The 27,131-nt window shown below is 64.1% G+C and overlaps 1 protein-coding gene across 16 annotated transcripts in view; it reads right to left on the bottom strand.

Moving 5' to 3' along the window:
* TCF3 (transcription factor 3) overlaps positions 1-20,163 on the bottom strand; it is a 30,799-nt gene extending 10,636 nt beyond the window's left edge. For 12 of the 16 annotated variants that reach the window (XM_047100808.1, XM_047100809.1, XM_047100810.1 and 9 more), the window contains exons 1-7: positions 20,058-20,163; positions 18,052-18,183; positions 14,747-14,819; positions 3,895-3,968; positions 3,598-3,676; positions 1,844-1,911; positions 587-716 (exon numbers count right to left, since the gene is read on the bottom strand). In XM_047100808.1, coding sequence (XP_046956764.1) covers positions 587-716; positions 1,844-1,911; positions 3,598-3,676; positions 3,895-3,968; positions 14,747-14,819; positions 18,052-18,123 — 496 coding nt within the window. In that variant the 5' untranslated portion in view covers positions 18,124-18,183; positions 20,058-20,163. The remainder of the gene's footprint in view (positions 1-586; positions 717-1,843; positions 1,912-3,597; positions 3,677-3,894; positions 3,969-14,746; positions 14,820-18,051; positions 18,184-20,057) is intronic. The other 4 variants (XM_047100800.1, XM_047100801.1, XM_047100802.1 and 1 more) reach the window with 1 other exon arrangement.
* Between the last annotated feature and the right edge of the window lie 6,968 nt (positions 20,164-27,131).

The following is a 27,131-nucleotide window of genomic DNA, read 5'->3' as shown; positions in this document are numbered from 1 at the left end:
TCAGGGGTCCTCAGGGCGCCTCCTGCCCCCACCGCGTGCCCAGGTCTCTGCTCCGTCCCTCCCTGCCACCTTCCTGGCTCCCGCCCTTGCAAACTCGCCGACTGCCCAACTCAGGGACCCAAAATCTCTACGTGCAGGGCTCATGCGGCCACTCGGGGACGCAAACCACAGGGACAGCGTGAGCCACCAACACACGTGGCCCAGCTGAGGAGGAACTGGGCAGCGCCCTGCTTCTGGAAACCGGGTCCTCCTCACGGCCGACTGAGTGCCCGGAGTCTTGCATCTTTGGGTCTCGTGGGTCCTGCCGCCATTTAAAGCGTCCCCAAGCACGGTGCCGCGGTGCGGGCGGGTGTCCCCAAGCGTGACAAGGCCACGATGTGGCGGCAGGGAAAACCCACACCGGGCGGGTCACGGGGCTGCTGGCCCAGAGCCGAGCGCCGAAGGACCAGGAGGAGACCCTGCACGAGGCGTGCCCGGGCAGACGCTCCCAACGCGGGGCCCGAACGCACCCGCTCCTTCCCCGCTACCACCCGTCCCTCCAGCCAGGCCCCGCCAGCAGCTGGGGGGTGGCGGGGTCCCCACTCACCCAGTCCGCTCTCCGCGGCTCTCCGCCGAGGGTGGCCGGCGTAGGAGTAATACTGGGAGCCGCCCTTGGTGCCCGAAGGGGACAGTGGCCCCGGGCTGCTGAGGGCCAGCTCGCTGGGCAGGAAGCCAGCCTGGGGGGAACGAGAGGGAGAGGTCATCGTGGGGCGCCGGGCCGGCATCCGGCCCCGCTGCTCGGAGCCGCCCGAGGGGTGCCGGCGGCCCTCAGCGGAGCCCCTTCCTGCCCTGCTCGGCACGGTCCCCTCCCGACACCGGTCCCGTTTCTCTGATCTGAGACGTGAGCGACCGTAAGCCTCAGGCCCTTTCCCAAGAGGGAGAAAGAAAAGCTGCCAGCAAACCGCGGCCCTTCTAGGACGCCGGGCGTCGAGGCGTCAGAGAAACCTGGTGGCTTCACTCTGCGCGTTTTTTGTTTTTTTAAAGGTACCGGCTTCGGCTTCGTTTTGCGCGTGTTAATTTGAAACAGACTTCCTTTCCTCAAGGGCAGAAACGACCGGGGTTCGAGCCGGTTCCGCAGCTCAGGTGAGCGGCCCGCTCCACGCCTCACCCTTCCTGTCTATACGGCGGGCACTCTGGCTGCGCCCACAGCGCACGGGGCCCAGCGGCCGGCTGGCCCTCAACAGCTGCACCCGCTACCGCTCCTGAGGGGACACGGCACGCAGACAGGTGGCACCAACCGGGACGAGGCCCGGCCGCACCGAGCTGGAAGAGTCCCAGGCCGGGGGCCACGCTGGGACACGGGGGCTGGTCACTGCCGCCCTGCCTCTCAGCTAGGTCAGCGCCGTGGGGCTTTCACCTGCGCCGGGGGCTCCCTGGGAGGCTGTGGGGGGGGGCGTGGGGGGCGGGTTGCAGGCCGGCCTCAGCGTCCCCGCCCGCGACCTGGGGGTGGCACATGTCTCTCAGACCCTCCAGCCGTGCACGGTGACCCCCGAAACCATTGTTGCCCTATAGACTGACCACCCCAGGTCGGGGAGCCACGGGACAGGGGCCGCGGCCTCCCCGGCACCCCCTCGCCCGGTCCACACCCAGCCCGCCGGCCTCCCGGGGTCTGGCCGTACTGCAGCCGACCGGCTCTCGGCTCAACCAGGGAACCTCCTGCAGAGGAGAAGAGGTCCGTGACGCGTCTGTTTACAGTCACAGCCCCGGCGGGGGAGAGGCGGTGGGGTAGACGCGTGACGGGAGCCCCCTGCTCCACTCTCCAGAGCAGCGGACCCAGCAGAGGGGCCCTGGCCCCAGACCTCACCTGACTCAGGCCGCCAACACCCGCATCTCTCCCGAAGGCAGTGTATGCGCTCCGCTCGCTGCCCTTGCCTGGAAGAGAGAAGACTCACTGGGAGCTGACCCCGGGGATGGCGCGTCCCAACGGCTGACCCACCGCCAGGCACGTGCCTGCACACAGCAGTCGCTGGATCGGTGCGCAACACCAACGGGGCTTTGGAGGAACCCTGGTCCCCCCGTCAGGCTCGGGGACGACCAGAGGTCTGGACAGATGCTGTCCCAAGATGACCTGCAGAGGATTTGGCGAACGGCTGGGGGCCCCCGCATGTGCTGCCCCCGAGGGGGGACGGCAGGGATCTGCACTTGGCCTCCGTTTTCTCCATTCACGGTCCCGAGGCGTCCACTCCGCAGAGTGCTGGGCTCCCAGGGGACAGGCCGGGGTCCCGTGCACCCGCGAGCTTCAGCACCAGGGCCCTGGGCTCCACCCAAGCTCCTGAAGAGCGTGCGGCGGCCCCTGTGTGGGCAGGCAAGGCCCGGACCCGGGGGGACGCAGCCTGCCCAACGGTACCAATGTCAACGGAGGCCTGGACCTACCACTGACCTGGCCTCGCGAGGCAGAGGCCCAGGCTGATCAGGACCCGAGCCCCTTAAAGCTGATTCAGGCTGAAGCTGGGCGCTGGTGACGACTGAGTGGAGACCATAACCTGCCTTGACGTGAGTGACGGATTCAAGTGCTCAACTGACTACTGGATTTCCTCTCAAGCTACGATTTCAGCCCAGCTCCTGGAGCAGGTGCTGCTGGGGGGATGCCCCACGGGCTATGTCCCCAGTCCCACCTCCCCAAGACCCAAGAGGCCAGAGGGGGTCCGTCCCGGTCCCGGGAGTGAACGGTGGTGCCCTGGCTCCCGTGCCCCCGGGGTCAGCAGGGCAACAAGGCCACGGCTCTGGGCTCGGCCCAGGAAGGCGGCTTCCCTCCCAGACTCTCAGCTCCCCTGCAACAGGGTTGGGGTCCGGGCCCTGCGCACAGCAGGCACCAAACAGGGGCTCCCTGGGAGGCAGGACGAGGCTGGAGAGGTGCGGCCACGAGCCCCGTGGGCCCAGAGAAGGGACCTAAAGCTGTGCGCCGGGCCCGCACATCAGGGTGGGAGGACCGCGGCCTCACTGCGGAGCTGGACGAGGCCGACAGCGACGGCATGAGGCCCAGGGCGGCCTGGGTGCCACGTGCTGGGCCTGGGACACAGCTGGGCTCTGGGCCCTGGTGACCAGGCCTGGCCGTGGGAAACTGCCCACGTCAGGAAGAAGCGGGAGGAAGGAACAGGCAGAAGGGAACCGGCGTCCCGGCAGGTGCACAGGCCACCCGAGGCCACGTGCCGGGCCAGCCTCCACCCGCCCGGTCTGGGAAACGGGCAGACTCCCGCCGCACAGCGTGTCCTCGGACGCCGCCCCCCACTCCCTCCACAGGCGCCGCGCACCCTGTCGTGGGGACGTGCACGGCCGCCCGTCCACCCGGGCCCCGGGGGTCCCAGGGGCCGGTACGGAGGGCTTCTGTGAGCATCCCAATCCCACAGTCGGGACACCGAGGGGACAGTACCCCCCCGGGTCCCAGCGGGGAGGGACCACCTCCGTGAGTTGCCAGGACCCCGAGCCCATTCTCCCGTGGGCACCAGGCCATAACCACCTGCGTCCTCGCTCCAGGAGAGCCCCCTGCAGCACGGTGCCTGGAGTGTGCCGGCCACACCCGAGCATGGGGGGGGGGAGGGGACCGTGTGGCACACTCACCCGCGAGCCCAGGTCCCAGGAATGTGGACGGAGACAGGCTGTCGTGGGGCTCAGGGAAGTGCGTGCCTTCGCCGTAGGCCTGCGGAGAGACACGCGGGCGTGAGGGGTGCTGGGGAAACTGCTCCGGGAAGCAGGCGGCTAGTGAGTGCCCGACTTGGGACTTGAGCCCACGTGTCTGAGCCCAAAGCCACGGGAGACCAGGCTGGCACGTGACTTCCCCGTGAGCCTCGGTTTCCCATATACTCCCCACTCTGGAGAGGAGAAAGCCAGGTCTCAGGCCTCACAGAGGTTCCTTACCCGGCTGGGGTCAAAGGAGGAGCTGTTCTGGTCGCCGGTGCCCCAGGCGCCCGAGCCGGGTCGGTCCTCGAGACCTGCAGGGCAAGAGAAGAGAGTCAGGGTCCCCGTCGCCGCCGCTCGACTCTAAACGTGGCTTTGGTCCCCACCGCCTCAGGGACAAGCCCTCATTCGACTCGGCGGGTCTTCTGGGCCCCACCAACCCCAGCGCTGCCCCCATTTAAACTGCTGACGGGACGCCTGGCCGGCTCAGTTGGTCGAGCGTCTGAGTCTGGATTTTGGCTCAGGTCGTGACCTTATGGTCCCGGGATCAAACCCGGCGTCGGGCCCTGAGCTGAGCACGGAGCCTGCTTGGGATTCTCTCTCTCTCTCTCTCTCTCTCTCTCTCTCTCTCTCTCTCTCTGCCCCTCTACCGCACCCGTGTGCACATATGTGTGCTTTCTCTTAAAAATAAAATCTTAAAAAACGAAACAACTGCTCCTGGTGGGAAGCGCCCCCGACATCCCGGCAACTAGCATCCCTTCAGACCCACAGTTCAGACTAATTCTACCAGCTACCTCTGCTGGCAAACTCCTACCCGTCCGTCAAGGCCCCAGCCACTATGCCCACCCCGGGCAGGGCCCTCACTCTCAGAGCCTCCTCCCTCCAGCCCCTAGTTTCTCCCTCTGGCCCAGCCCTGACCGCAAGGGACCGGGGCCTCTGCATCAGGCTTAGTCCCTCCTGACCCTGAAGAAACGTTCACGAGGACGTCAGTGAACGGGTGAAGAGTGACAGATAACCTCTGGTCTCAGGCAAGCGGGAGGCTCTCCCTTCCCACCACTGACAATTCAGGAGGGGGGGGCCGTTCCTCGGTGGAAACAACAGCACAGCCACAACCGACTGCCTTCCAGACACAGGCCGGCAGCCCCTTAAGGGTGGAGTGGAGCCCCGGTTAGGTCCGGGCAGAGACAAGGGGCTGCTGCCAGCCCGGTGGACCCCCGAGGCTGACAGCGCAGGGGGGTTAGCCAGAGAGGCAGAGGACCTGGGTCTGTAGCAGTGGGGGGTGGGGTGGGGTGGGGTGGGGCGGGGAGGGACCTTTATCTCCCCTAACACTCCCAGGCACCACCCAGTAGGCACAGACCCTTAAGGACCGGGGCTCTAAAGCTCACTGCCTGACAAACACATGCAGAGAAGTCTGGGGGCCCCAGACTGGCCCCAGGACCACTCTCCACATGCCTCAGTCTCCCTCCTGTGTAAACAGGAGGAGTATGGACAGACCCTACTCCACAGGACCGGAGTCAGGCTGGAGGGTGACGGGGTGGAGGTTTGTGCCCAGGCCCTAAGTCTCAGCCAGGAGAGTCACCTCAGTGGCCCCGGGACCCGACACAGCTGGACTTTGGGGGAGGCTGCAGGAACCCCAGCCCGGATCCTTCCGCCAGCCCACCCAGCCTCCCGCGCTCGTCTTGACCAGAAACTCCTTTCAAATTTCACCCTATTGCGGTGCCTTTGTGTTAATCGTCTCTCCCCAAGCTGGTGTTTAATTGCTGTTGGATTTGCATAATTATGCATATTAATCCGTCAGCCTAATGAATATTCATATAGCCCACATACGTTTTATTTTCTAATCAAAAAATCCCAACGCGATTGCAGTGGGGGGCTGCCTTAGCTGGGGTGGGGGCGGGGGCACACCCACAGGGGCTCCCGCGGTCCGGGGGTCTACCCAGCGTTTGCCACCAGGTTTGAGGGTCTGTACCTGAGGTCCCGGACCCCTACCTGGGCTCTGGGAACAGAGCGGCCGGTGAGGCAGGGCGACCTGGGGCAGAGTGCCAGCAGCCCGAGCCTCGGTCTCCTTCTGCACCCAACTTGCCAGTTACCCACCCCTTCTGGAGCAGCCCCCACCCGCCGGGGCATCCACAACGTGCCCCTGGAGGCAGCAGACCCCGCAACAGTGAGCAGGGAGGCCACATCCGAGACCACAGCAGAGCACGTCGGAGGAAACAGCCTCGGCACCCGCAGCCCAGCCCCCGCGAAGCCCGGCAGCCTGAGGGGCACCCGTTGCCCAGGGACTTGCACCCACAGAGCCCGTGAGCTCTGGGCAGAGGTAACGGGTGTTGTTCTGTCCTTTCTGGAAAAACCCCTCATGGGCCGCTGGCCTCCCCTCTTCTAACGGTGACAAAAACGGGGACGGCCCCTCCCTCCCCCACTGCACGTGATTAATCATACACTTTAATAATCATCGTGAATATTCATGACACCCCTCGTTCGTGTTCTAATTAAAACGTACTAATAGAATAAAATGCTGCTGTCAGACTGCAATTTTTTTTACGCCTTTTTTCTTTTCGGCTGCACGGGGCCAAGAGGCTGCCTCAGACTAGAGCAGGAGCGGGATGGGACAGAGCTGAGGGTAGGGGTGCCCCGCCAGGGCCACGTCTCGGGCCTGAAGTGCCACTTAACCTGCCTGGGCTGCTCTGAGGACAGGGGACCGGAAGCGCTGGGGGGGGGGGTTGGGGGGGCGGGGCGTGGTGGGCCCTTGGCAGACCCTGGTCCCCACCTGGCGACACGGGGCGGCAACGCTGGTTGGGACCCAGTGGCCCACGGCATGTGCTGGATTCCCCACAAACTGGGGTGGCATCCTGCAACCCAGGGACCCCCACAAACCCCTTCTGCCTGCTTTTGGTAAATAAAGTTTTACTGACACGTGACCACGCCTGTTTGTTCCTGCAAAGACAGAACAGATTAGCTGCTGGCCCTTCATGGAGAAGCTCAGCCAACCCCAGCAGGAAGGAAGATTCCTGAAGCTGGTTACTCTGTACAAAGAAGCCTGACCCACAGATGTCGGGACCGGGCGCGAGGCTGGGGCGTGGGGCAGGCAAGACCCAGCTGGTCGTCAGCCCAGCTCAGGTGCCCGGGGGGGGGGGGGGGGGCTCAGTCAGTCAGGCATCCAACTCGGGCTCAGATCACGATCTCATGGTTCCTGAGTTTGAGCCCCGTGTCGGGCTCTGCGATGTCAGCACAGAGCCTGCTTAGGATCCTCTCTCTCCCTCTCTCTCTCTGCCCCTCCCCTGCTTGTGCTCGCTCTCAGGTTAAATGAACCTAAAAAAAAAAAGACGCCTTAAGAACCACCACTTGGCAGACGCTCGGGAAGTTCGCCCTCTCCAGCTCCCCAGGCGGCCGGTGCACGCTGGGCCCGTCAGCCCCCCTTGGGCCCTTCTGTCTCACCATCAAAATCTTCCCAAGCCGGGGGCTCGTCGGGCAGCACCGAGGGGCTCGTGTGGGGGCAAAACCGACACCAATTTGGACTTGGAGACTGGGGCCGTGCACTCCCACGAGCCAGGGGAGGCCTCTCTTCCTGGGATTTTGGGGGCTAACCCTGCAATTCCTGTGTCATCCTGGAGCTGGAGGAAAGCTGCGAGGGGTGCAGTGGGCCGAGGCCTGAACCCAGGCTCACTTAGCCTCCGCGTTCCCGGCCCTCTGCTTCATCCTTTGCCCTGTTCATTTGCAGGAACACTTGGTTTTCTGGGCTGCATGGTTTCACATTTCAGTAAGGTCTCCAGGGCTGGCCACGACCGGAGACCACCTAACGCCCCCCACCCCCTGCTGTTTTCTGGAAAGGAGGAGACACGGCGTGGAAAACAGCAGCAGCAGGAGAGCCCAGCAGCGTGCACACCCCAGGCACTGACGTTCCCACCAGAGGCACCAGGTTCCGGGCGGCTGGGGCAGGTGCCCCGAGTGGGGGCAAGAAAGCGGGGCCCCTGCTCACAACCCGTGAGGAAGCAGATCGGAGACAGACAGGGAATTGAGGCCACGCCCCACCCTTTCCAAGACCAGGAGGACCCCAAGCCAGGGGCTCTGCCCCCCCCCCCGCCCCCGGCCCCAGCAGCCCGCAGCCCTCCTGTGGATCCCACTCTTATGTGATACACGGGGAAACGGGGCCCCCCGTGGATTTCAGACCCGTGACCGACTCCTAATGGAAAGACCCTCGTCCTGCTTCAGGCTCAAGGGGGACCCATGGGGCATCCATCCGAGTGTGGGGACAGGAGAACCTCCCCAACCTGGGGCCTCCGTGCGGGAAACGGACACAAAACAGAGACACGCGTGGAACACGGAAGAAAGACCAAGATTCCGGGAGATCCGCAACGTCAGCAACAGCCACGAGGCACCCTCAAGGGAAGGCCCGGAGCTGGCGCGGCTCGTGGAGACGAGGTTTCAGGGAGACAGAAAGCCCGCAAAGCGGCAGCGGCAGCGGCGGGAAGGACGCCGCGGGAGGGCAGGAGGGACGGGGCTCGGGGACCACGCACGGAGGGACGGGGTGGGAGACCCACGCCCACAGAGCTGGCCTTCCGCGACACCGGACTCCGAGGCGCAGCCGACCAAGCATTCCTGGGCCCGGACCCCGAGGGCTCGCGGACGACCCCAAACGGGACAGGGACGAGCACCGCACACGCGGTCCTGAGCGCAGAAGACGGGCCAGGGCGGCCCCAGAGACGTGGGCGCGGGCGGCCGTCAGCCAGGCGAACCCGCACGGAGGCAGCGGCCGCCTCCCGGCCTCGCGGGTGGGGAAGCGGGGGCATGAAGAGCCCAAGCGGCAGGGTCGGCGCCCCGACGGCCGGGCAGCCCCACAGGACAGGGCGTCCGGTTTCCCCGCTGGGAACGGGAGCTTTGCCGCGGTATTACAAACCCTGGAACAGCCACCCGCGGGGCCGCAGACGGCGCGACCTCCCAGAGCCAATTCCAGAAGGCACACGCCCGCCAGGAGCACGGCAAGGAGAGCGCACCAGGGCAGGAGGGCCCGCGGAGCGCAGGGCGGACGCGCCGGGCAGAGCCTCCCGGGGGTGTCGGGACGCGCGTGGGGCAGCCTGGCTCCAAGGCGCCTTCCCGGAGGATGGGCCGGATCGCCCACGAAAACCCCACAGAGGGAGTTCCACGGGCCGTGCCTCGCGGCGGCCGGCACGCACACGGGCCCGACCCACGGACGCCGGAGAAGCCGGCGCCGTGCCTGGTCCTGGACGCGACACGCGTGGAAACCGCGATCGGGCCGCGCGTCACACCTCTAGGCCGCGAACGACGACAGAGCAGCCGCCGTGGCAACAACAGGAGGCTCCGGCCACACCCGGCACAGCACCGGCCGCCTCGCGTTAGGCAGTCGCGGAACGAACACCCGCTCCCTGCCTGGAAGCCAAAGGTCTCCACGGGAGCCTGACGCCACGAGCACCTCTTCCAGACAAACGACAAGTGGGTCTAAGAAGTAACGAACGAGACGTGCATTTTGGTGGCCAGCGGAACGAACGCGCACGCGCACACACAGCGAGCGGGGGAGGGGAAGAAGTCCGGGGGAGAAGAGCAGTCCGACGGCAGAACCAAGTCTGGAGGAAAGCGAACACGACGAGAGAGGAGGCAGCTTAACCGAGGACGAAGAACGAGAAGGAAAACCAAGCAGGCCGGGAACCAAGATGGGGCCTGCCTGCTCACACACCACGACCCGTGGCCGCGCAGCTCCTGGAAGGCTAACGCGTTAGCCACCTTCAAACGTGTCCGAAGCGAGATCTTCTCCTGAGAAAACGCCACAGTTGACGGGAGGCAGGGACACAACCTCAACAGGCCCATCGCTGCAGGACCAAATGTGGCTCGAGAAAGCATCCAAGGCAAAGAGGGCGGAGGGTGGTTCCCCAGCGCCCGCGGTCCCGCCCGTCGGAGACTGTTCCCGAGCCGGGTCCAGGCACGGGCCCCACGCCCCTTGGGGACAAGGGCAAAGTGAGGAACGTCCCAGGGGAGAAAAAGGGCCGAGGACAGTGCCAGGACATGGCAGAGGAGGACCGCCGAGGGCCGGACCACGACGCCCTGACCACACTCACGGATGGCCACGTGTGACCAGAAGGCAACGCCCCGAGACTGATAAACACACACACACGTGCGCACACGGGAAGATCTATCTCAGAGCCACAGCCTGCATCAGACCCGGCCCCGCCGACGAGCCGACAGCAGGCGCCGGAGGATGGCCCCGCTGCACCCAGAAAACGAAACCCAGGCAAAACTGCGAATCATTAAGGGGTGTCGACCCGGTAGAAGCAAACCACACGGAAACCTCTCCGACACCTCGACGACCCTCACCGGAGGAGCAGGGGCGGGAAAAACAAAAGCACACAAGAACCAACCGCCCCATGCTTCAGCTCCCAAGGTTTATTCTTTTCTTTTAATATTTTATTCACTTGACACCTGACAGAGACAGCACGCGCGTACGAGCGGGACAGGGGCAGAGAGAGAGGAAGTCATAGACTCGGAAGCGGGCTCCAGGCTCCGAGCCGTCAGCACAGAGCCCGACGCGGGGCTCGAACTCACGGACCGCGAGATCATGACCTGAGTCGAAGTCGGACGCTCAACCGACTGAGCCCCCCCCAGGCGAACCTGCAAGGTTTATTCTTAAAGCCCTAAGGGTCAACACAAAAAACCTACACGGACGGGGAAGGAACCCGGGAAACAGTGCTGTGGAGACAGCTCCTCCCAGAGTCCCCGTGAGTTTCACAGGGTGGGGTGGGAGCGGGCGCGAAGGGATTATTCCCGAGAGTCTGCGGAGGCACAGCTGAGGGGGGACCGGGGCACCCCGGGAGCACCGGGCGGCCACAGACAGTTCACGGCTGCCCCGCCCGCCCGCACCCGAGGACGCGCCCTTCCAACCACCCTGAGGCGTCCCGGGCCCGAGTCTCCTGCTGACACACAACACGCTTCTCTCCGCTTGATCCGTCCTGGCGAGTGGTCCTTCCCCCGAGCACGACTCTGGCCATGCCCGCGAGTCCAGCCCACCTGCGGGTTTGAGTGCCGGCTTTAACCCAACAGGCAGGTTAAAAGGAATTTCAGCCTTTCCGAGCGGCCAGACCTTTTCTACTTTCCGGCCTCTTGTCTCCTTCTCATTTCACTGCCCTGTTACCACAGAACACGGTCTGTGCTCCCGTCTTTCCTTCTCGTTCGTCAGATGTTGCACTGTGACCGGTACGTGGTCAATCTTCACAAAGGGGGCGTGGTCCGGATGTCCCGGGCCCGGCCTTTCGAGGGCACGTGCTTCTACCAAGGACAGGCCCTCCTCGGAACCACCCGGAAGCTCTTACGTGCCCTCTGCCAGCCTCTCCATCAGTGGCTCAGGCCCAGGCCCGGGGCCAGGGCCGGGACCAGGACCAGGACCAGGACCAGGGCTGGGGGGGCAGGGGGTTGTCATGAGCAGTCCCAAAGGTGAGCCCACGTGTGCACACGGCTGGGAACCTAGATCACTAACCGCCCACTTTCGCGTGTCTGCTCCACCCAGGACGGCCAGAAGCTTTCCTGCCCTCCTCCAGCGTTCCCACACACTCCTCTGCCTGACCCGGCAAGGAGCAGGCGCCTCCACGACCCTCACGTCTGCACTGCTGAATGGACCGTGTCGCCTAAGGATTTTTCAGAAGTGGCACCCAGGGTAGGACCCCGCAAACGAACAAGATCCGACAACGTAAAAATAACCGTAAAACACCGAGACGTGCTAAAACTCTCCACCGTTAGCAAGCTATAATTAAGAAAAAAGCTGCAGCCCCGGTCACAAAAGACCGACGTCCTTCCTACGTAAAGAACTCTCGCAAATCACACAAGCGGCACGGGGCAGGGCTAAAGGAAGCTGCCGAGAGGCAGCGCTGGGTGGTTTCTCGGGACGGTTAATACACTTGGAGTTTCATCTTCCCTGTGAGGACTCGCGCAGGGTCCAGGCTTTGCGCCTGGAGCGTAGTACGCAAAAACCACCGAAGGCTGTCGTCACCAACACGTGTCATCGCTCCCGGCGTCCCGCTGGTCGGGCAACAACACAGAAGGAAGCGATGCGGCCGGCAACTTGGACAGGTCTCCGGGGAATCCCGCTCGGCCAAAAAAAAAAGCCAATCTCAGGAGGTTCCGTGCCGTACGGTTTCGCACACGCGACGTTCTCAACGTGACAAAACCGTGAGCCGGATGATGGTAAGTCAGCTGTCGCCAGTGCAGTGGGGACAGGCGGTGGGTCAACGGGCCACACGTGGGGTGAGGCGCACAGGACCCCCCCCGCACACCTGTGCAGACACGCGCGTGCACGGCACAGGAGACCGGACGACTCCGTGCGGTACCGAGGTCAGCTCCCGCACCACGGACGAGGCCGCCGCAGGGGGAGAGGGCTGCACTCGACCTCCGGGACAGGTCTTCGCAAGCTCCTGTCCATCGACGAGGACTTCAAAACAGATGATCGATTCCCGAAAGGGCTCAAGACGGTAACGGAAAATTCATCAAGAACTCACGGCCAACACACTTTTGAAAAGTCGGCCAGCCAACCGTCTTTAATCACGTAAACGCCCACTGAAACGGCGGATTCCTGGTCGCCTACCGGGCCGGAGAGCTTTGAGGACAGTGACGGCTGAGCGCAGGGCCCCGGACGGACGTTCTCGCCGGGAGCTCACCAGGGACACCTTCGGCAGCCAGTGCCGGCGCAGCCCTCACCGGGGCCTGGTGCGCAGCGTCTGTCCGAGTGCCGGAGACCTACCCTGAGCGCGTGTTCTGTCCCCAAGCGCGCAAAGCAGCAAGCCAGGGAAGCCACGCGGGAACGAGCTGTCCCCTGCCCGGCAAGCACTTCCTGACGCCCCGCGCAGCCGGGCCCCCCGTTTCTGGCGCCAGAGAGCTCTCGCCCCAGGCCTTCCCGCAAGGGGGCCAACACAAGTATTCGCCCTTTCGGCGTTTTCCCACCCGGATCCTAACCAGAAAATTCCACCTCCGGTAGGCTGTTTCCACTTCCCTCTTTTTTCCGAAACAAAGACCGCGCGGACGGACCCCCAAACACGGCTGCCGCCGGACTCCGCAACCACTCACCTTCGACCTGAGCCACGTTCACAGGCCTCCCACCAGGCCGGCACCACGGACCGCTTGCCACACCAGGACGAGGCGGCAGGACCGGAAGGGGCACGGGGCCGGCGCGCCACCAGCCGCTGGCAGCCCCTGCAAGCACACACCCGGGCCCCCCGCTCCCGACAGAGGGGGACCCGCCCCTCTCCCGGGCCTCCAGCGCCAGCAGGGAGAAGCCTCGGTGGGGGCCGGCCCCTGCTTCCGGCTCCCCGGTCCCCCCCCCCCCCCCCCCCCCCGGTCCCGGGCCCAGAGGGTCCCAAGACACACCCCCATCTCTGTTTACAAAGCACTCACGCCCACAAGCTCACTGAATCATCTGGCCACAGGCAGATGCCCTTTTACAGATGAGGAAACTGAGGCTCAGTCATGCCGCCCACCACAGGTGACACAGCACGTCCTGTGCCTGGGGCGGCAGTGAGGAGCGGCCTCGAAGCTCGGGTCTTGGGGCTCCCCGTCCCACGCCCTGGTGCCCTATGCAGTGAGGACTCGGGCCGGAACAACCACAGGACATCCGTCCAGGGCAGGGGGCGGGGGGGGGGGGGGGGGGAGGGGAGACGGGGCAAGACCATCCCCGTCCAAAGCGGTCGGGGCAGGGCCAGAGGGCAGGCCAGGCTGGAGGCGCCCCTCGGCTTCGGGGACTCGGGGCTGCTGTCCAAGGGGACACTGAAGAGAAAAGGCAGCGGGGGCAGCGGCCCGGGGGAGGGGAAGGACGAGGACACGTGCCTGTGCCATGCACCTCCTCCCAGGAGGCCCCCAGGGCCTGACCGTGTACCCCCAGCAGAGAAAGGGTAGCACGCCGGCTCCCGGGTGAGGTTTCTAGGGGGTGGGGGCGGGATGGCCTGTGGGGACTTCCGTATCCCAGAGAGGACTCTGTCCAGCCCTGCAAGCCACTTCCTCAGGCAGAGGGGAAGGCCAGCACCGGCGGGGGATGGGAGGACACAGCACAACGTCCCTCCCTTCGTTGGGGGGAGTGGGGGGAGGCTGAGCACAAACCACCCTTGAAAACCCCCTCCTCCAGCCAAAGCACACGGGACGCCCCGACGGAATTCACGGACGACTCCAAGAAAGAATCTTCTATTCCAAATCCCAGAGTCACAGAAAGACACGGTCCCGATCCTGAGACCCCAGAAAGATGGCCAAGTTGCCCAAGTCCTCTCATCTCCCTGAAGGGCTCCCCCAAATCCCACCAAACAGGGTAGACTCCTCAACGTGCACAAGGCATCGCTCTCTGCCCAGAGCCCTCCACGGCTCCCACCTCCTAGGCAAAAGCCCAAGTCCTCCCGGAGACCCCAAAGGCCCTGAACAACCTGCACCAGCCCCTTCTCTCTTCCTCTAACACGTCAACCCAGATCCTGCCCCAGGACCTTTGCAAGAGCTGTACCCTCTGCCTTGAACCCTTTGGTCTCCACTCAAACATCACTTAGAGACTGTCCCCGACCACCTTGGCTTTGAGACAGTCTCCTCCCTGACGCCTCCTGTGTGTTCCTTGAGCAGAAAAGAACCGTCTGTCCCTCCCCCCAACCACGTCAGGGGCCTTCAGTGCCCGGGGAGGGTAACCCATTCGTCCAGGTTTGCCAAAGACCTAGCTTGAATGCTCAAAATCCCCAATCCCGGGAACACCCCTGGGTCCTCGGCAGGATGGCTGGTCACCCCAGTGTCAGATCCTGTATACGAGAGACTCGTAACACAAGCTTGGAAAAAAAACAGCCAGAAGCTGGGCCTTTCTCCGGACTCACAAGGTGAGCAAGAGTTAGCACAACCTAGATTCCGTGTCTCGTATTTTCTGGACCTCAGTTTCCCCCTTCAACGGAGACCCAAGGCCCGCTGAGGCCACGGGGACCTGGGAGGCTCCAGTCCTCACCTCACGTGTGCCCCACTGTAACACAGCCCCCCCACCCCCAGCGGCCCGCCCCCAAACACCTCCTCCTCTGGTTCCGAGTCTGAGTGCCTCTGGTCCCGCACCCCCGCCCTGTGCCGCCCTGAGGCAGCGGAGTCCTACCTGAGCCTCCAAACTGGGCACCAGCCAGGGGGGTGGGCCGGCCCTTGCCGTTGGCCCCTGGCAACGGGAACATCTGTGGGGAGAAAGAGAGAAGTGAGTGTGGGGGCTGGGCCGTCCACGGGAGACCCCAGGGGAGAGAAGGCAGAAGGCCCACACTGCACGCAGAAAAGGCCCTTCCAGCAAAGCCCGAAGGCACAGCCTGTGCCAGCGATGGAGATCTGGGAGGGTTTCAAAGCTGTCAGGGCGCCCGGCTGGGGGAGCAGACGCCTCGCTTCGGGGTTGGGAGTTTACTTAAAAGATGACCATTAAAAGAAAAAAAACAAAAAAACACCACCAGAAAAACAAACCCCCAAATCTCCGCTGTCTATGCAGTTTGTCTTGGGGCCGGCGTCACCGATCTCCGCACTTAAAATGGCTTATCGGCCCTTAGAAACGACACCAAGTTTTCCTTAGGTTTCCTCCTGAGGGAGCTGGATCATTCACACTCCACGAGCATGGGGGCAGCGAGGCGCAGGGGAGCTCAGGCCTTCCCCGAGGCCGGAAGCACCTCCCGTGTGCCCCTGACCCTGAGCAGCACGCAGCCCGGCCACTGGGCGGGAGGAGGGTGGCCCGGGCCAAGTGTCCCCCACGTGCCAGATTCTGCACTCAGTGGCTACCCGGGACCCTCATCACCAGCCTAGGCATCAAGGGAAACTGAGGCCCGGAAGGACAGAAAGCTGGAGGGATGTGGGAAAGGCTGCAGCACCCCCCCCACAGGTGACTGAGCGGTTCTCCCTAGCGCCTCCGGCCCCTACCCCACCCCCACCCCCGTTTACGATCGGCGTTAAGTCCCTGGAGATTAAACAGCTTAGCAAGATGAGCCCGGAAAACCCAACATCAACAAACCCCTTTGCCACACAAAAACAAAACCTGTCCCATCCCTGCACCGAGTCTAGGTTCTCTAGATTCCACCTAGGGCCCGAGTGATCACGAGTGGGTGGAATCAGGGCCAGGGGCTCATCGGGGACCTGCTGATGCCCCCACCTCCCACCTCCCACCCCCCAGGGGGTCAGGGCAGGGGGCCTGCGGGCAGGACTCTCAGGCCAGCACAGCAAGCCTGGGGAGGGCCCCGGTAAGTGGGGTCCTGTCCCCACGCCCCATTCTACAGGAGGGAAACGGAGGCCACGTGCTCACCTGGCCCCGGCGGGCGCAGGAGCAGAGCCTCATGGGAGGCGTGGAGCCTGGCGGGAAGCAGGTTCTCAGTGGGTCTGCGCCCCCTCCTGGGGGCGTGGCTGTGCTCATTCAACTGGCCCAGCCTCCCCAGGGCCCTGTTCTCCCGGAAAAGGCCCTGTCCCACTGGGTAAACTGAGGCCTGCAAGGAGAGATGGGTTGGCCTGAGCCAGGACCGGAAGTCACCAAGCCCCTGGGAGAACGGGGGCCCCACGCCAAGTGCCTGGTTTGTCCTCTAGGGTACCAGGGGCTCCGCGGATGTGGCACTTGCCACCGGGGCACTGACAAGGCCCCTCGTACCCTGCAGCCTGCCTTCTCTTCCGTGAAATGGGCTCAGGGCCCTGAGTACGTGGGAGGCGGAAACCCCATCACACGAGGGCACCGTGGGCGCACGGGAGCCTCTGCCAGTGCTACCTCCCTCCGGGCTACCGAGCCGCGTCACCGGACGAGCGATGCCCACGGCACGGCCCCGGCCCCTCATCGGCCTGCTCGGGGAGCGCCCGCTGTAACACCGTGGCTCCCACCTTCCTTCCTCCCCTTGTGACGGCCGCCTCTCCCACCACTTCCCGTGACCCGGCCCCGGCGAGCCTTCCCCTTGGAGGTCTTCTCTTCCAGTCTGAACCCGGCTATTTTAAAAAATGTAAATCAGCTCAGTTTCTCGGAGGCAGGCGGGAGGGGGCAGCTCCAGATGGACAGAAGGGGAGGTGGGAGACGAGCCGGGGAGCGGCCTCCCTCCCTGCAACAGCACGGACGGTGCATGGAAATCCAGCTCCCAGGTCCCTCCGGGGGAGGCACAGAACACCTTAACCCTCAGTCTCAATTTCCTCACCTGTGAAATGGGTTGTGAGCTGGAAACACGCGCGCGTGAGAGATGTTTGGACCCACCAAGCACAAGGGGCAGGGGAACCAGGGGCTCAGGGCTCCTGGACAGATGAGGCGAAGGGGCCAGGTCTGAACCCGTGCCCACCCCCACCCCAGTCTGTTCCAGCCCAATAGTCTGTGACTTGTCAGTTTAACAAAAAAAAAAAAAAAGAAAAAAACTGAACCGCACTCTAGGTTACTCAGCCGGGAAAGCAAAAATAAAACGGAGCTTAAAAATGGCTCAAAAGTACCAGTACGGCCCTTCCGGAGCTGTAGCCCCTCTGTCCCGTGGGCTGTGTTTTTCCACAGGACGGCTGGTGTCGTTTCGGTTTGGGGACTTTTGTTTTCGACAGGCCTCAGTGGCCGGGGCCTCGTACTGGCAGAGGAGTGAATTCACACCGAAAGCACCCTCCCCCAACGTTTCAAATCGGTCTAGCGCTTGCCTGGGAGGTGCGGGAGCGGGACGGATGAATCGTGCGTGCACACGCACGGTGCGGAGTTTCTGAAGAAAACGCTGGCCACCCCGACACTTGGGACAGGTGGCCCATGGCACAGACGGGCAAACGGAGCCCCCTGGTCCTTCACGAGGCGCCCCGGCTCCAGTCACCGAGGGAGCTCTGGCTCCCAGCCTCACCGGGCCCTGCTGAGCTGTGTGACGTCGGGAAGCCAGCACCCCTGGGAAACTCCGTCCAGCCAGGCAGGACACAGGCGTTCCGGGAAGCGTGAGGGAGACTGCCACCCGGGCCTGCCTCCCTGTGACAGCCAGGACAGCAGTGACAGCAGCAGCTCCTGCTACCCTGGGATGCCCACACTCTCCAGATCTCTGCCTGCCTGCCCGCTGCTCCCCTCCCGACCGACCATCGCACGAGCCGCCACGCGGATGAATAACCGAGGTGTTAGACCTCCAACACCCGTGTCCCTGCCTCACTCGAAAGGGCCCCCACACCCGTCACCTGGCGCTAGGCACCTTTTTCTTTTTGAGTCCACGCTGCAATAAATAACCCTGATCACACCCATTTTCCAGATCAGAAGACCAAGGCCGCTGCTTACCCACAACCAATGCACCCCAACTCCCCCAACCAGCCCCCCACCAGACCCCTCCGCCCAACCAACGTTGAGGCTCGGCTCTTGACTGCTGGGGTACTTCTGGCGGAAGCTTCTTTCCCAGGAACCCTGGGTGCGCAGACCCACACTGAGGCAGAGGAGGCACCCAGGAAGGCAGGGCCCTGGCTTACCATGCTGAAGTCCAGGAGATCACTGAGCTCCTTGTCCGTGCCCACGGGTGCCATCCTCTGTGGCTGGTTCATTCTCCAGTGGCAACGGTGGGCTCCGGGGGCAGGACGGGCACCTCGGCCCTAGAGACGGCCCTACAGGAGCAGAGGAGACAGACACGCAGAAAAACGGAGAAAAAGAAGAGGTCTGAGTGACCCATACAAGAGGCAGACAGATGGGGAACGGGGGAGCTATTTAAAAAGCCCTTCCTCTAAAGGCCCCGAGGGCTTGGGTCTTCCCAGAAGGAGCCCCTTCACGACCCTGGGGGTGGGGGCAGGGCAGGCAGGACTGGGTTTGGGCCCCTGGAGACCTCTCCCCAGAGCCCTCAGGGAGTCTGAAGGAGGGTGGGGGTGGGGGTCGGGAACCTGCAAACACACACTCCCTAAACTCCCTCCAAGACCACCAGGGAATCAGATTGCAAATTTTAAACTGGATGCAGGGTGGGAGTGGTCCCTTCCCCAGTAGGCCAGAACCCGCCCCTCTCCCCACCTCTCTCCGTTCCAACCCCCCCCCACACACACAGGCTTCCCCACCGCCTCTCTCCCACACCCGCCAGGGAAGGGGGAGGGGGGCCCAGGCTGCATCCCAGGGGAAATTTTGTGACCCCCCCCACGAGCAGCTGTCACAGCGTGCTGAAAACCAGGTTACCCCAAACTCAAAAGCAAAAAGAACTCTCGAACAAAAAAAAAGGCAAGGGAGTTTGGTGGGGTGCCCTGTGCAGAGACCTACCTACGAAGCTTCCCTCCACCCTTAACTTCCTACCCCCACACAGAAAAACAACAGAACTCAAAAAAAAAAAAACAAAAAACAATCCTAGGTTGTTTTATTGTCACGACGTATCCGGGAATTATTTTTAAGCAACTTTGAAAACATCCCTTGCCTCCCGCTGGAGGGGGGTGGAGAGGGGGTCCCCCAAACCAGGGTTTCCCCCGCACGGTCCCAGGGGCCTCGGCTCTACAACGGGGGTGAAGAGTCACCTGCCTGGCCCCATCCCCCCCCAGAGAAGGGAACGGAATATGTCTCCGTCGTCCCGCGGACTGAGCGCGGGGCCCCTCCGGCTTCGGTGCCGAGCTCCCAGGCTGGGGGCGGCCCCACGGAAACCACGGAGGCTGCGAGGGAGAGGGGGTTCCAAGGTCGAGGGAGACCCAACTCCAGGAGCGGAGGAACCCCCGCTTTGTTTGCCAACCAGGGGCGAGGTGTGAAACGGCCGCCCCGGCGCACCCCCTCCCCCAAGTCCTCCCTCTCTCGCAGGGCGTGTGAAACTGACTTTGTTGAGGAGTACGAAACCGCACTTTTTTGTGGGGTGGTTGAAACCGATTTCAGGGCCGACCCGGGGGAGGGGGGGCACTGGAAACTTGTGGGGTGTCGCCGGACCTCGGGGGGCTGGAAACGGGCTCGGGGCGCAGAGGGCCCGGCCGCCGGCCCCAGGGGGAGGCCCCCGCGCCCGCGCGCCCCGCCCGCCGCGCCCCGCCCCCACCCCCCCGCCGCGGCCGGTGCAGGCGCGCGGCCCGGGGGCCTTTGAAGCCGGGCCGCCGCCGCCGCCGCCCCGGGCCGCGCTAACGCGGAGCAGATGTTCGCGGCCCCCGCCCCCCCCCCCGCCCGGCCCGGCCCGGCCCTCAACCTGCGCCCGCGGGCCGCGCCGCCGCACCTTCCCCGCCAGACAAAAGGCCGCCCCCCCGCCCCCCACCAACTCCGGCGCCGGCGGAGGGGGCCCCGCCGCGGCCCCGCCCGCCGCGCCGCAAACTTTCGCCAAGTGCGGCCCGGCGGGCGGGGGGCGCGCCGCCGAAAGTTGGAGAACAATGACGCCCGGCCCGCGGCGCGGCGGGGGCGAACTCCCGGACGGCGCCCCCGCCCCAACTTCCCCGGGCCCGCGGCGGCGGCGGCGGCTGGGGGGGGGGCGGCGGGAGCGGGGGGGGGGGGCGACCAACTTCGCACAAAGCCACGGGGCCCGCAGTCCCGGCGTGCTCACCTGCTCGGCGCTGCCCGGCCCGCAGTGCGCGGGGGGCGGCGGCATGAACGGCCCCCCCGGACAAAGGGGCGTCGCGCCGGGCCCCCGAGGGTCGCGCGTGGGCGGCGGCAGCGGCGCGCGTGGCCCGGCCCTCCCCGCGGCCCGCCCCGAGGGGCCCGTGCGCGGCCGGGACGCTGGCGGGGGCGGCGTGTGAGGAGCTCGCGGTGCCCGCCGCCCGCGTCGCTGGGCTCGGTCCGGCCCGCTACGCTCGCGGCCGCCGCCGCTGCCTCATCTTCCTGCGGCGGGAGACATGTTCCGCCCCCCGCCCCGCGCGCTGCCCCGCCCCCGCCAGGCCCCGCCCGCGCCCCGCCCCGCGCCCCGCCCGGCGTCGCTGCGGATCCCTCCGCCGCCGCCGCCCGCTCGGCCCGCGCCGGTCTCCGCGGCTCGCCTTCCAGCGCGCCCGCGGCAGCGGCTGGGGCTCGTGAGGCCCGGGCTCTAGGAGCAGCGCCGGCCGGCCGGGCCTCCAGCAAAAGGCTCGGGGAGGGGGCCGGGACTATCTTCCAGCGCGGAGGCGCACGCAGGATGGAACACTCCCGTGACGCAAGTGGGCAGGGACCGTGAGATGGAAAGATAAGACACGGCAGCAGTGGCCAATCGGAGGGCGCTACACCGTGATTGGCGGGCTCGTCGGCCATTTCTGGGGCTGCCCCGCCCCCTGCCCCGCCTCCGCGGCGTCTAGCGAAGAAGGAGGTGGGTCTCTCGGAGCGTTAGGCCTAGAGAACCGGTGGGGGGGGGGTGTGGGTTTTGGGGTTTTATTTGTCAGGTTTGCGTTGCCGCCCGCGCGGCCTCTTGGGCTGGGTCGTGTCTCAGTTCCTAGGGCTGGCCCCTGGTGCTGGCTGTTGAGAGCGGGCATCCATGGCCGGAGGACAGGATTTGGACCCATTTTGTTGGTAGAGCAATGGAAGCCAGCTCTGTTTCAGGGTCAGACAGGCCCACAGGGAACCCGCACTGTGCGTGCCTCTGACTTGCTGGTTGCTTTGGCCTACCTGATTCTCAAGTTTGCTCATCTGTGAAACGGAATCTGGACGCAAGCCTTTTGGTTCTCAGCGGGCTGTGTCTCTTCTGGGGTCTGAAACTCTTCCCGCCTCCAGGGGCAATTCAGCTTTTGAGGACCACAGACCCTTCAGAAAGGGGATGATAAAATTATAAATGAAAATATGACAAGCTCTCGTGACTTCCTGGGTCCCCAGAAAGCCACATTCCCTTCCAGGCCTGGGAAGAAGCCATCATCCTCCTGGCCCACTGGGCTCTCGCCACCAGGGGCCTCTTTGCCGGTTTGGAAGCTGCCAGACTCCTTTTCACCTCCGGGCAGGCCCCGTTGTCCTTGTCCTGCCCTCTGTCTGGCATGTTTTTCCACTCACACCTGGAAACCCCAAATCACCACAGTTCAGTGCTGCTCCCGGCCCGGGAAGAAAAGAGGGGGTCCAGGGTGAGGAGTGAGTGGAGGGCTCAGGGGCCTCCTAGTAAAGGCACAGGCCCCTCACGCTGCACCCCAAGTAGGCTGGCCCTGATCCTTTCTAGCTCAGAGAAGCTCCCTGTGCCGCACGCCTGGAGAGGGAGGTGTGGGTCTTGGGGTCTGGGTTCGAATTCCTCATTCCTTCCCGCCTCACTGTGACCTTGCGCAAATTCTTGACCCTCTCTGGGGCTCAGTTTCCCCCTCAGGAAAAAGGAAGGCACAGCGATGGGTACACAGTCGGTGCCCACAGCGTGTGCCCGCGTCCCTCAGCCTCTCCCCACTGGCGGGCCTGCGTCTGTGGCAGGGCAGTGGCCCCCTCAGTCCCCAGCTGTTCCGTGTGGCCCGACTCTGACCCCAAGGGCCTATTCCTGCTCCGGCATCCCCCCAGCCCGGGGAGTTTCTTGAGGACCAGGCTGGGGCCAAGGCCCCTCGGGGTCCCAGCCTCACTCAGCATACATCAGTTCCCCCTTGCCCGAGAATGCTCAGGGTCTAACCCTTAGCGTTGGGGTTAAGGTTCCTGGAGGTGGGGGGGAAGATCCATTCGTGGACCAAGCAATTATCGAGCACCAACTGGGTGCCTTTCTTGGTGCTGGGCATTGGGCCACAGTGGTGCCTGTGCCCTGCCCAGCACCTGCCCTCCAAGGCAAGAAGGGCCATCAGAGGTCCTCCTTTGGTTCCGAATGTGGCTCTTTCCATCCATATGTTTGGCTGTCAGGTCCTCATGCCTGAGAGATTAAACCCATTGTACAGATGAGGATAGCAAGGCTTAGAAAGCTCCTCCCTGGGGCCTGGTCCACCCTGGGGCTCACACCTGCCAGGAGGCCCTCCCGGCACCCACAAGCCACCATTGTCCTCCCTGGGGAGGCCCAGCATGGGCTGAGTCACTGGGTGGAGCAGTCCACAGGGGCCCCCCACGCTGCCACCTCTGCCCAGCCCCGAGGCCTGGGTGAGCCCTGCACGGCCTTGGCATGAGGACAGGCAGCGGGTGGCTGGTGCCAGGGGCCCCTTGAGGCCGGCCCACAGCCCGCCCACCCCTGCCTGCCTGCCTGTGGCCTTTGTTCTCCTCTGGGTGCTTGCCTGCTGGGCCTGGGCAGGCTGGAGCCGGAGCCCTGCCTCCCCACCTGCTTCCTCCTTCCACCCAAGCCACACCCCAGGCCGGGGACCCCACATTGAGGGAGATAACCCTATTTCTGGTTGGCAAAACTAATGCCAAGAACAGATTGTCACCAGCGAGCGGGGGGATAAGGGACAGAACATAGGCATGGTGGTGGAGACTTCCGGAAGAGACACAGAAGGCATACAAGCCACGGTTGTCCACAGAGAGGATGCAATTGACTTTAGGACTTTGGGGGCATCCTCCCGACGAGTGTTTTCGTTTGTCTCCAAAGTGGGTACCTTCTCCTGGGGTGTGAGCAGACCCCACCCCCACCCCCCGCCACCACTCCTCCCTGCTGTTCAGAAGCCCTGGCAGGATGGAGGGGCACTGCCACTTAAGCCAGACCCCCGGCCCAGTCACCATCCCCAGCGCACACTCACACAGGGGTGATGACGGCCACAGAGGCTGGGGGCTTCTTCGTCCATTCAGGCCCCTACAGAGGGTCCTGACCCAGGCACGTCCACATGCTCGCCCTGACGCCCCTCCCCCGGGGACCTGGGTCAGGGTTCCTTCCTTCCTTCCTTCCTTCGTGCATTCTCCCTGGCTTTGGGAGGGAGGTTGGCTTCCATAGGGCCTGATGGTTGGGCCTGGGGCTGGGGGTCTCCCTGGATATACCTCCCTGGAGGTAGGCGGGAGGAAGGAGCCGCTGGCTATGCGGGATGTAAAGGGGGGGGGCGGGATATAGCTCTAGCCCCTCCCCAGGCACGACTAATCTGGCTCTGGAAGCTGTAAGGTCAAGGAAGGGAGGGGACCCAGTGACCTGCCCAGCCCCTCTTGGGGAGCCAGGGGGCCAGGGGAGCTGGGAACCGGCTGAGAGCGGCCAGCCCCCCAGCCTCATGCCTCCCATTGCCAGGTGTCGGTAAATATCCAGAAGGGGCTCTTTATGTGCCCCACAGGCCCCTGACCTCCCGGGGGTGTGTCCCCGGGGCAGTGACACTTGGGTGTGACCAGAAGGATGAGAAGAGTCAGTGGGGGAACTGCAGGGGCAGAGGCTGGGAGATGGGGCCGTGTGTCATGTCTGTGAGGAGCCCTCGAGGCCCACGGGACCTAAGCCCAGAGAAATGGAAAGCAAAGGAACTAAGGCCAGAGAGGGGTCGGGCCTTAACGGTGAGGGCACTAGAGAGCCATGGCAGGGATTTGAGCAGCAGGGAGATGTGGTCCCTATGGCTGCCCTGTGGCGGGCGGTTCAAGAGGGGAGGGGTGGAGACAGACCTCAGGGGGAGAGAAGGGCTGGCCTGTGGGGGTAATGAGCAGCAGACGGGAGTGGGGGGCTCTTGACGGCGTGGGGGTGAGGACACAGCCACCCATCGGCGCTGGGTGCGGGGCCACCCTCCGAGCAGGGACATCTCGGCGCTGGTGGCAGGAATGACCGGGGCATGGGAAGTTCACGTGCCGTCCGTGCCCAGGCCCCATGGGATGGAGCCAGCGCCTGGCCGGAGGGCTGTGCACCAGGGGCAGCAGGTGAGTGGGTGAATGCATCGGGGCTGAGCCCCAGCCCCGGACTGAACCCCGACCCCGGCGGGGCCCCCGCTGCGGACCAGACCCAACCACACCGAGCCTCTTTCCCCCCGGGGCCCCAGCCGCCTCCGAGAGCCGTGCTACCCGCCGAGGGCGGCCCTTCCCCCCTCCTGGCCTGGTGCCTACGGCTCCTGACTCAGGGGCCCCCAGGGCCTGTCCTGCCACATTCCGGGGTGGCCTGTGTAAACACGGGGTGCCTCCTCGGCGGCCCCCATGGGCATTGTTCGTCCTAGTTCCCGGGGACCAGGGCGTGGGCAGGGGACAGGGAACCGGCCGGATTCCCGCCGCCTGCCCACGCACCCACCCACGGGGCGGCCCCACTCACCCCTGCCCCTGGCAGCGAGGGGGCCCTCCTGTCTCTCCCCGGCACGCGAAGGGCGAGCTGCTTCTCCTGGCGTTCTCCAGGTCCCCTGAGCTTCACAGATGAGGCGGCGCACACAAGCCCATGGCTCAGCTGGGGAAACTGAGGCTCAGGCCCCAGCCCGAGGCTGGCAAGGCTCACACACCGGGTTCGCCTGCCCCGCCAAGCTGTTCCACGTGCTTCCTGGCGTCTTCCAGAACTGCGGAGAGGGCACTCCCTGCCGCCAGCACCGCACCACTCCAAGGAGCTTGGGTTTCACCCGGCGCTTCTGGGAAGAAGCCAGGAGGGCAACGTGGTCTCTCTCGGGGCTCACACGGGGGAGCTGGCCCTCAAAGGCCCAGGCTGCTCAGGGTGACCAGGAAGAAGGCGCTGCTGGGTAATTCTGGAGCTGGTGTGGGGACTGCATGCTGCTTCCTGGGTGTGTGCTGAGGGCCACGGGGAGCCCTTGGCGGTTAGCCCCCCCCCCCCCCCGCCCCGTCCTGGCCACCCTGTCTGGAGCCGGGACCCCACGTGGACTCTTCCCTTACCTGGCTCAGCCCACCCCCCCACCTCACAGCCTCACCAGCCCCCTTGCGGCTCCCCAAACAGCTCGTCCTGGCCGTCTGCTCCTCTCATTGTGCCCGGCTAGCTCTTCCTCGTCCTTCAGCTCTCAGCCTGGGTGCTGCCTCCTCCAGGAAGCCTCCCAGAGCAAGCCAGGCCCCACTCCTCTTGCAGGAGTTTTTGCAGTTTCCGGTTCCGGTTACTCCTCCATGGAGTAATCGCTTGATCCCGTGATCACTGGATTAGGGTCCCCCAAGGGCGGGGCGCGAGGCTTTCTTACTCCATGAGGTATGGCGCACAATGGGTGCTCGTGGGTCTGGAGGGTGGCCGTGAAGACAGAGGCAGCGTGGTGTGGGGGGTTCCTGGTTCTTAAGGCCAGGCTTGGGGCCTGGGCGATGGTGTCCAGGGGAGGGAAGGAGCAGAAGCCACCGGGCCCAGCTTGCCAACAGATCTCCACCACGTTCTGGCTGTATGCCTGGGGCAGAGGCTGCCCTTCCCAGGCCTTGGTTTCCCCTTCTGAAAATCAGGGCTCGGGGAGGTCACTTCCAGGCCCTAATGGCTACTCACACCTCCCTTTCCCTGTGCACACCATACTGAATCTCACTTCGGCCCTGGGCAGTGGTGGCCACTAGAACACCCTTTTTGCAGGTGGGGAAACCGAGGCACAGAGGGATGCGCTCATTTGGCCAAAGCCACATGAAGGGTTCAGTGCCCAGGACTGCCCGAGGGAGGGTCCCAGGTGGGTGTCTATTCCTGTTCTACGGGAGGGGCAGGCCAGTGGAGTCACCAGGGTCCTGGCTTTGTACCTGGCACCGTGCCCTAGTTTGTTATGCCCAGCATCTCCTGTACCCAAAGAGTGGGGGGCTGTGATTGGCCCCATCGTGCAGAAGAGGACACTGAGGCCCCCCCAAAGCTGAATTAAACCACACGTGCTCCCTCCTGGCTGGGGCTTGACATTGGCCTGACTGCATGTTTGCAAAGAAAATGTAAAAGGTTGCACAAATAGGTCCCAAGAGGCCCAGGGAGGGAGGCAGGCCCTGGTTCTTCCTCTCGGAGGTGATGACCACCCCTCTGTGGGTTCCCAGGCATCTGGGCCCAGGCCTGGCCCCTACGTGCCCCTGTGTAGACAGGAGTTTTCAAATGGCCAGCAGGGAGTGTAGTGTGTGAGGCGGGATCTGTGGGCGACAGGTGCTTGGAGTCACCCGAACTCTCTGTACTCCTAGGATTGGAAGAGTCTCCAAACTGGCAGGCCTCGTGTACCCCTCCCACCTCCTTGCCCTCTTGAGGGGTGGGAAAGGTACAGAGCCAAGATCTATAAAAAGAAAAACCTTCAAATCTGGCTCTGTAAAAACTACATGCTTCTGAATCAAACAGACACGCAGCTGAGGTTAGATGAGGTGAGACAGCTGGGGAGAAAAACATTTGTAACACTGTAACAAAGGGATTCATAGCCTTCCTATACAAAGAGTTCCTACAAATCAATAAAAAAAAAAAACCCACAAAACAACCATACAGAAAGCCAGGCAAAGAAATGAACATTAGTTCAGGCAAGAAGAAATACAAATGGCAATTAAGGGACAGCAAAAAAGAAGCTTAAAGTCACTCATGATGAAAGAAATGCAAACAGATACTCAAACAAGAAAACGCCTACTGTCTTTACAACTGGCAAAGTGGTAGACGATCGGTCACGTCCGCTAGTGATGAAGCCAAGTGTGGGGGCTGCGTATTTCAATAAAGAAACTCTAAGGGCACCTGGGTGGCTCAGTCGGTTGAGCGTCCGACTTCGGCCCAGGTCATGATCTCACGGTTCGTGGGTTCGAGCCCCGCGTCGGGCTCTGTGCCGACAGCTCAGAGCCTGGAGCCTGCTTCTGATTCTGTGTCTCCCTCTCTTTCTGCCCCTCCCTGACTCATGCTCTCTCTCTGTCTCAGAAATAAACATTAAAAAAAAATTAAAAAAAAAAAGAAACTCTACATCCCTTTGAACTCCCCCTCCAATGTCAGTCC

This window comes from Lynx rufus, unplaced genomic scaffold (genome assembly GCF_022079265.1).
Source record: "Lynx rufus isolate CCGP_SWC_20201006 ecotype Redwood Valley unplaced genomic scaffold, mLynRuf1.p SCAF_53, whole genome shotgun sequence".
NCBI classification, from domain to species: domain Eukaryota; kingdom Metazoa; phylum Chordata; class Mammalia; order Carnivora; family Felidae; genus Lynx; species Lynx rufus.
This window is presented reverse-complemented; position numbering and strand designations above follow the sequence as displayed.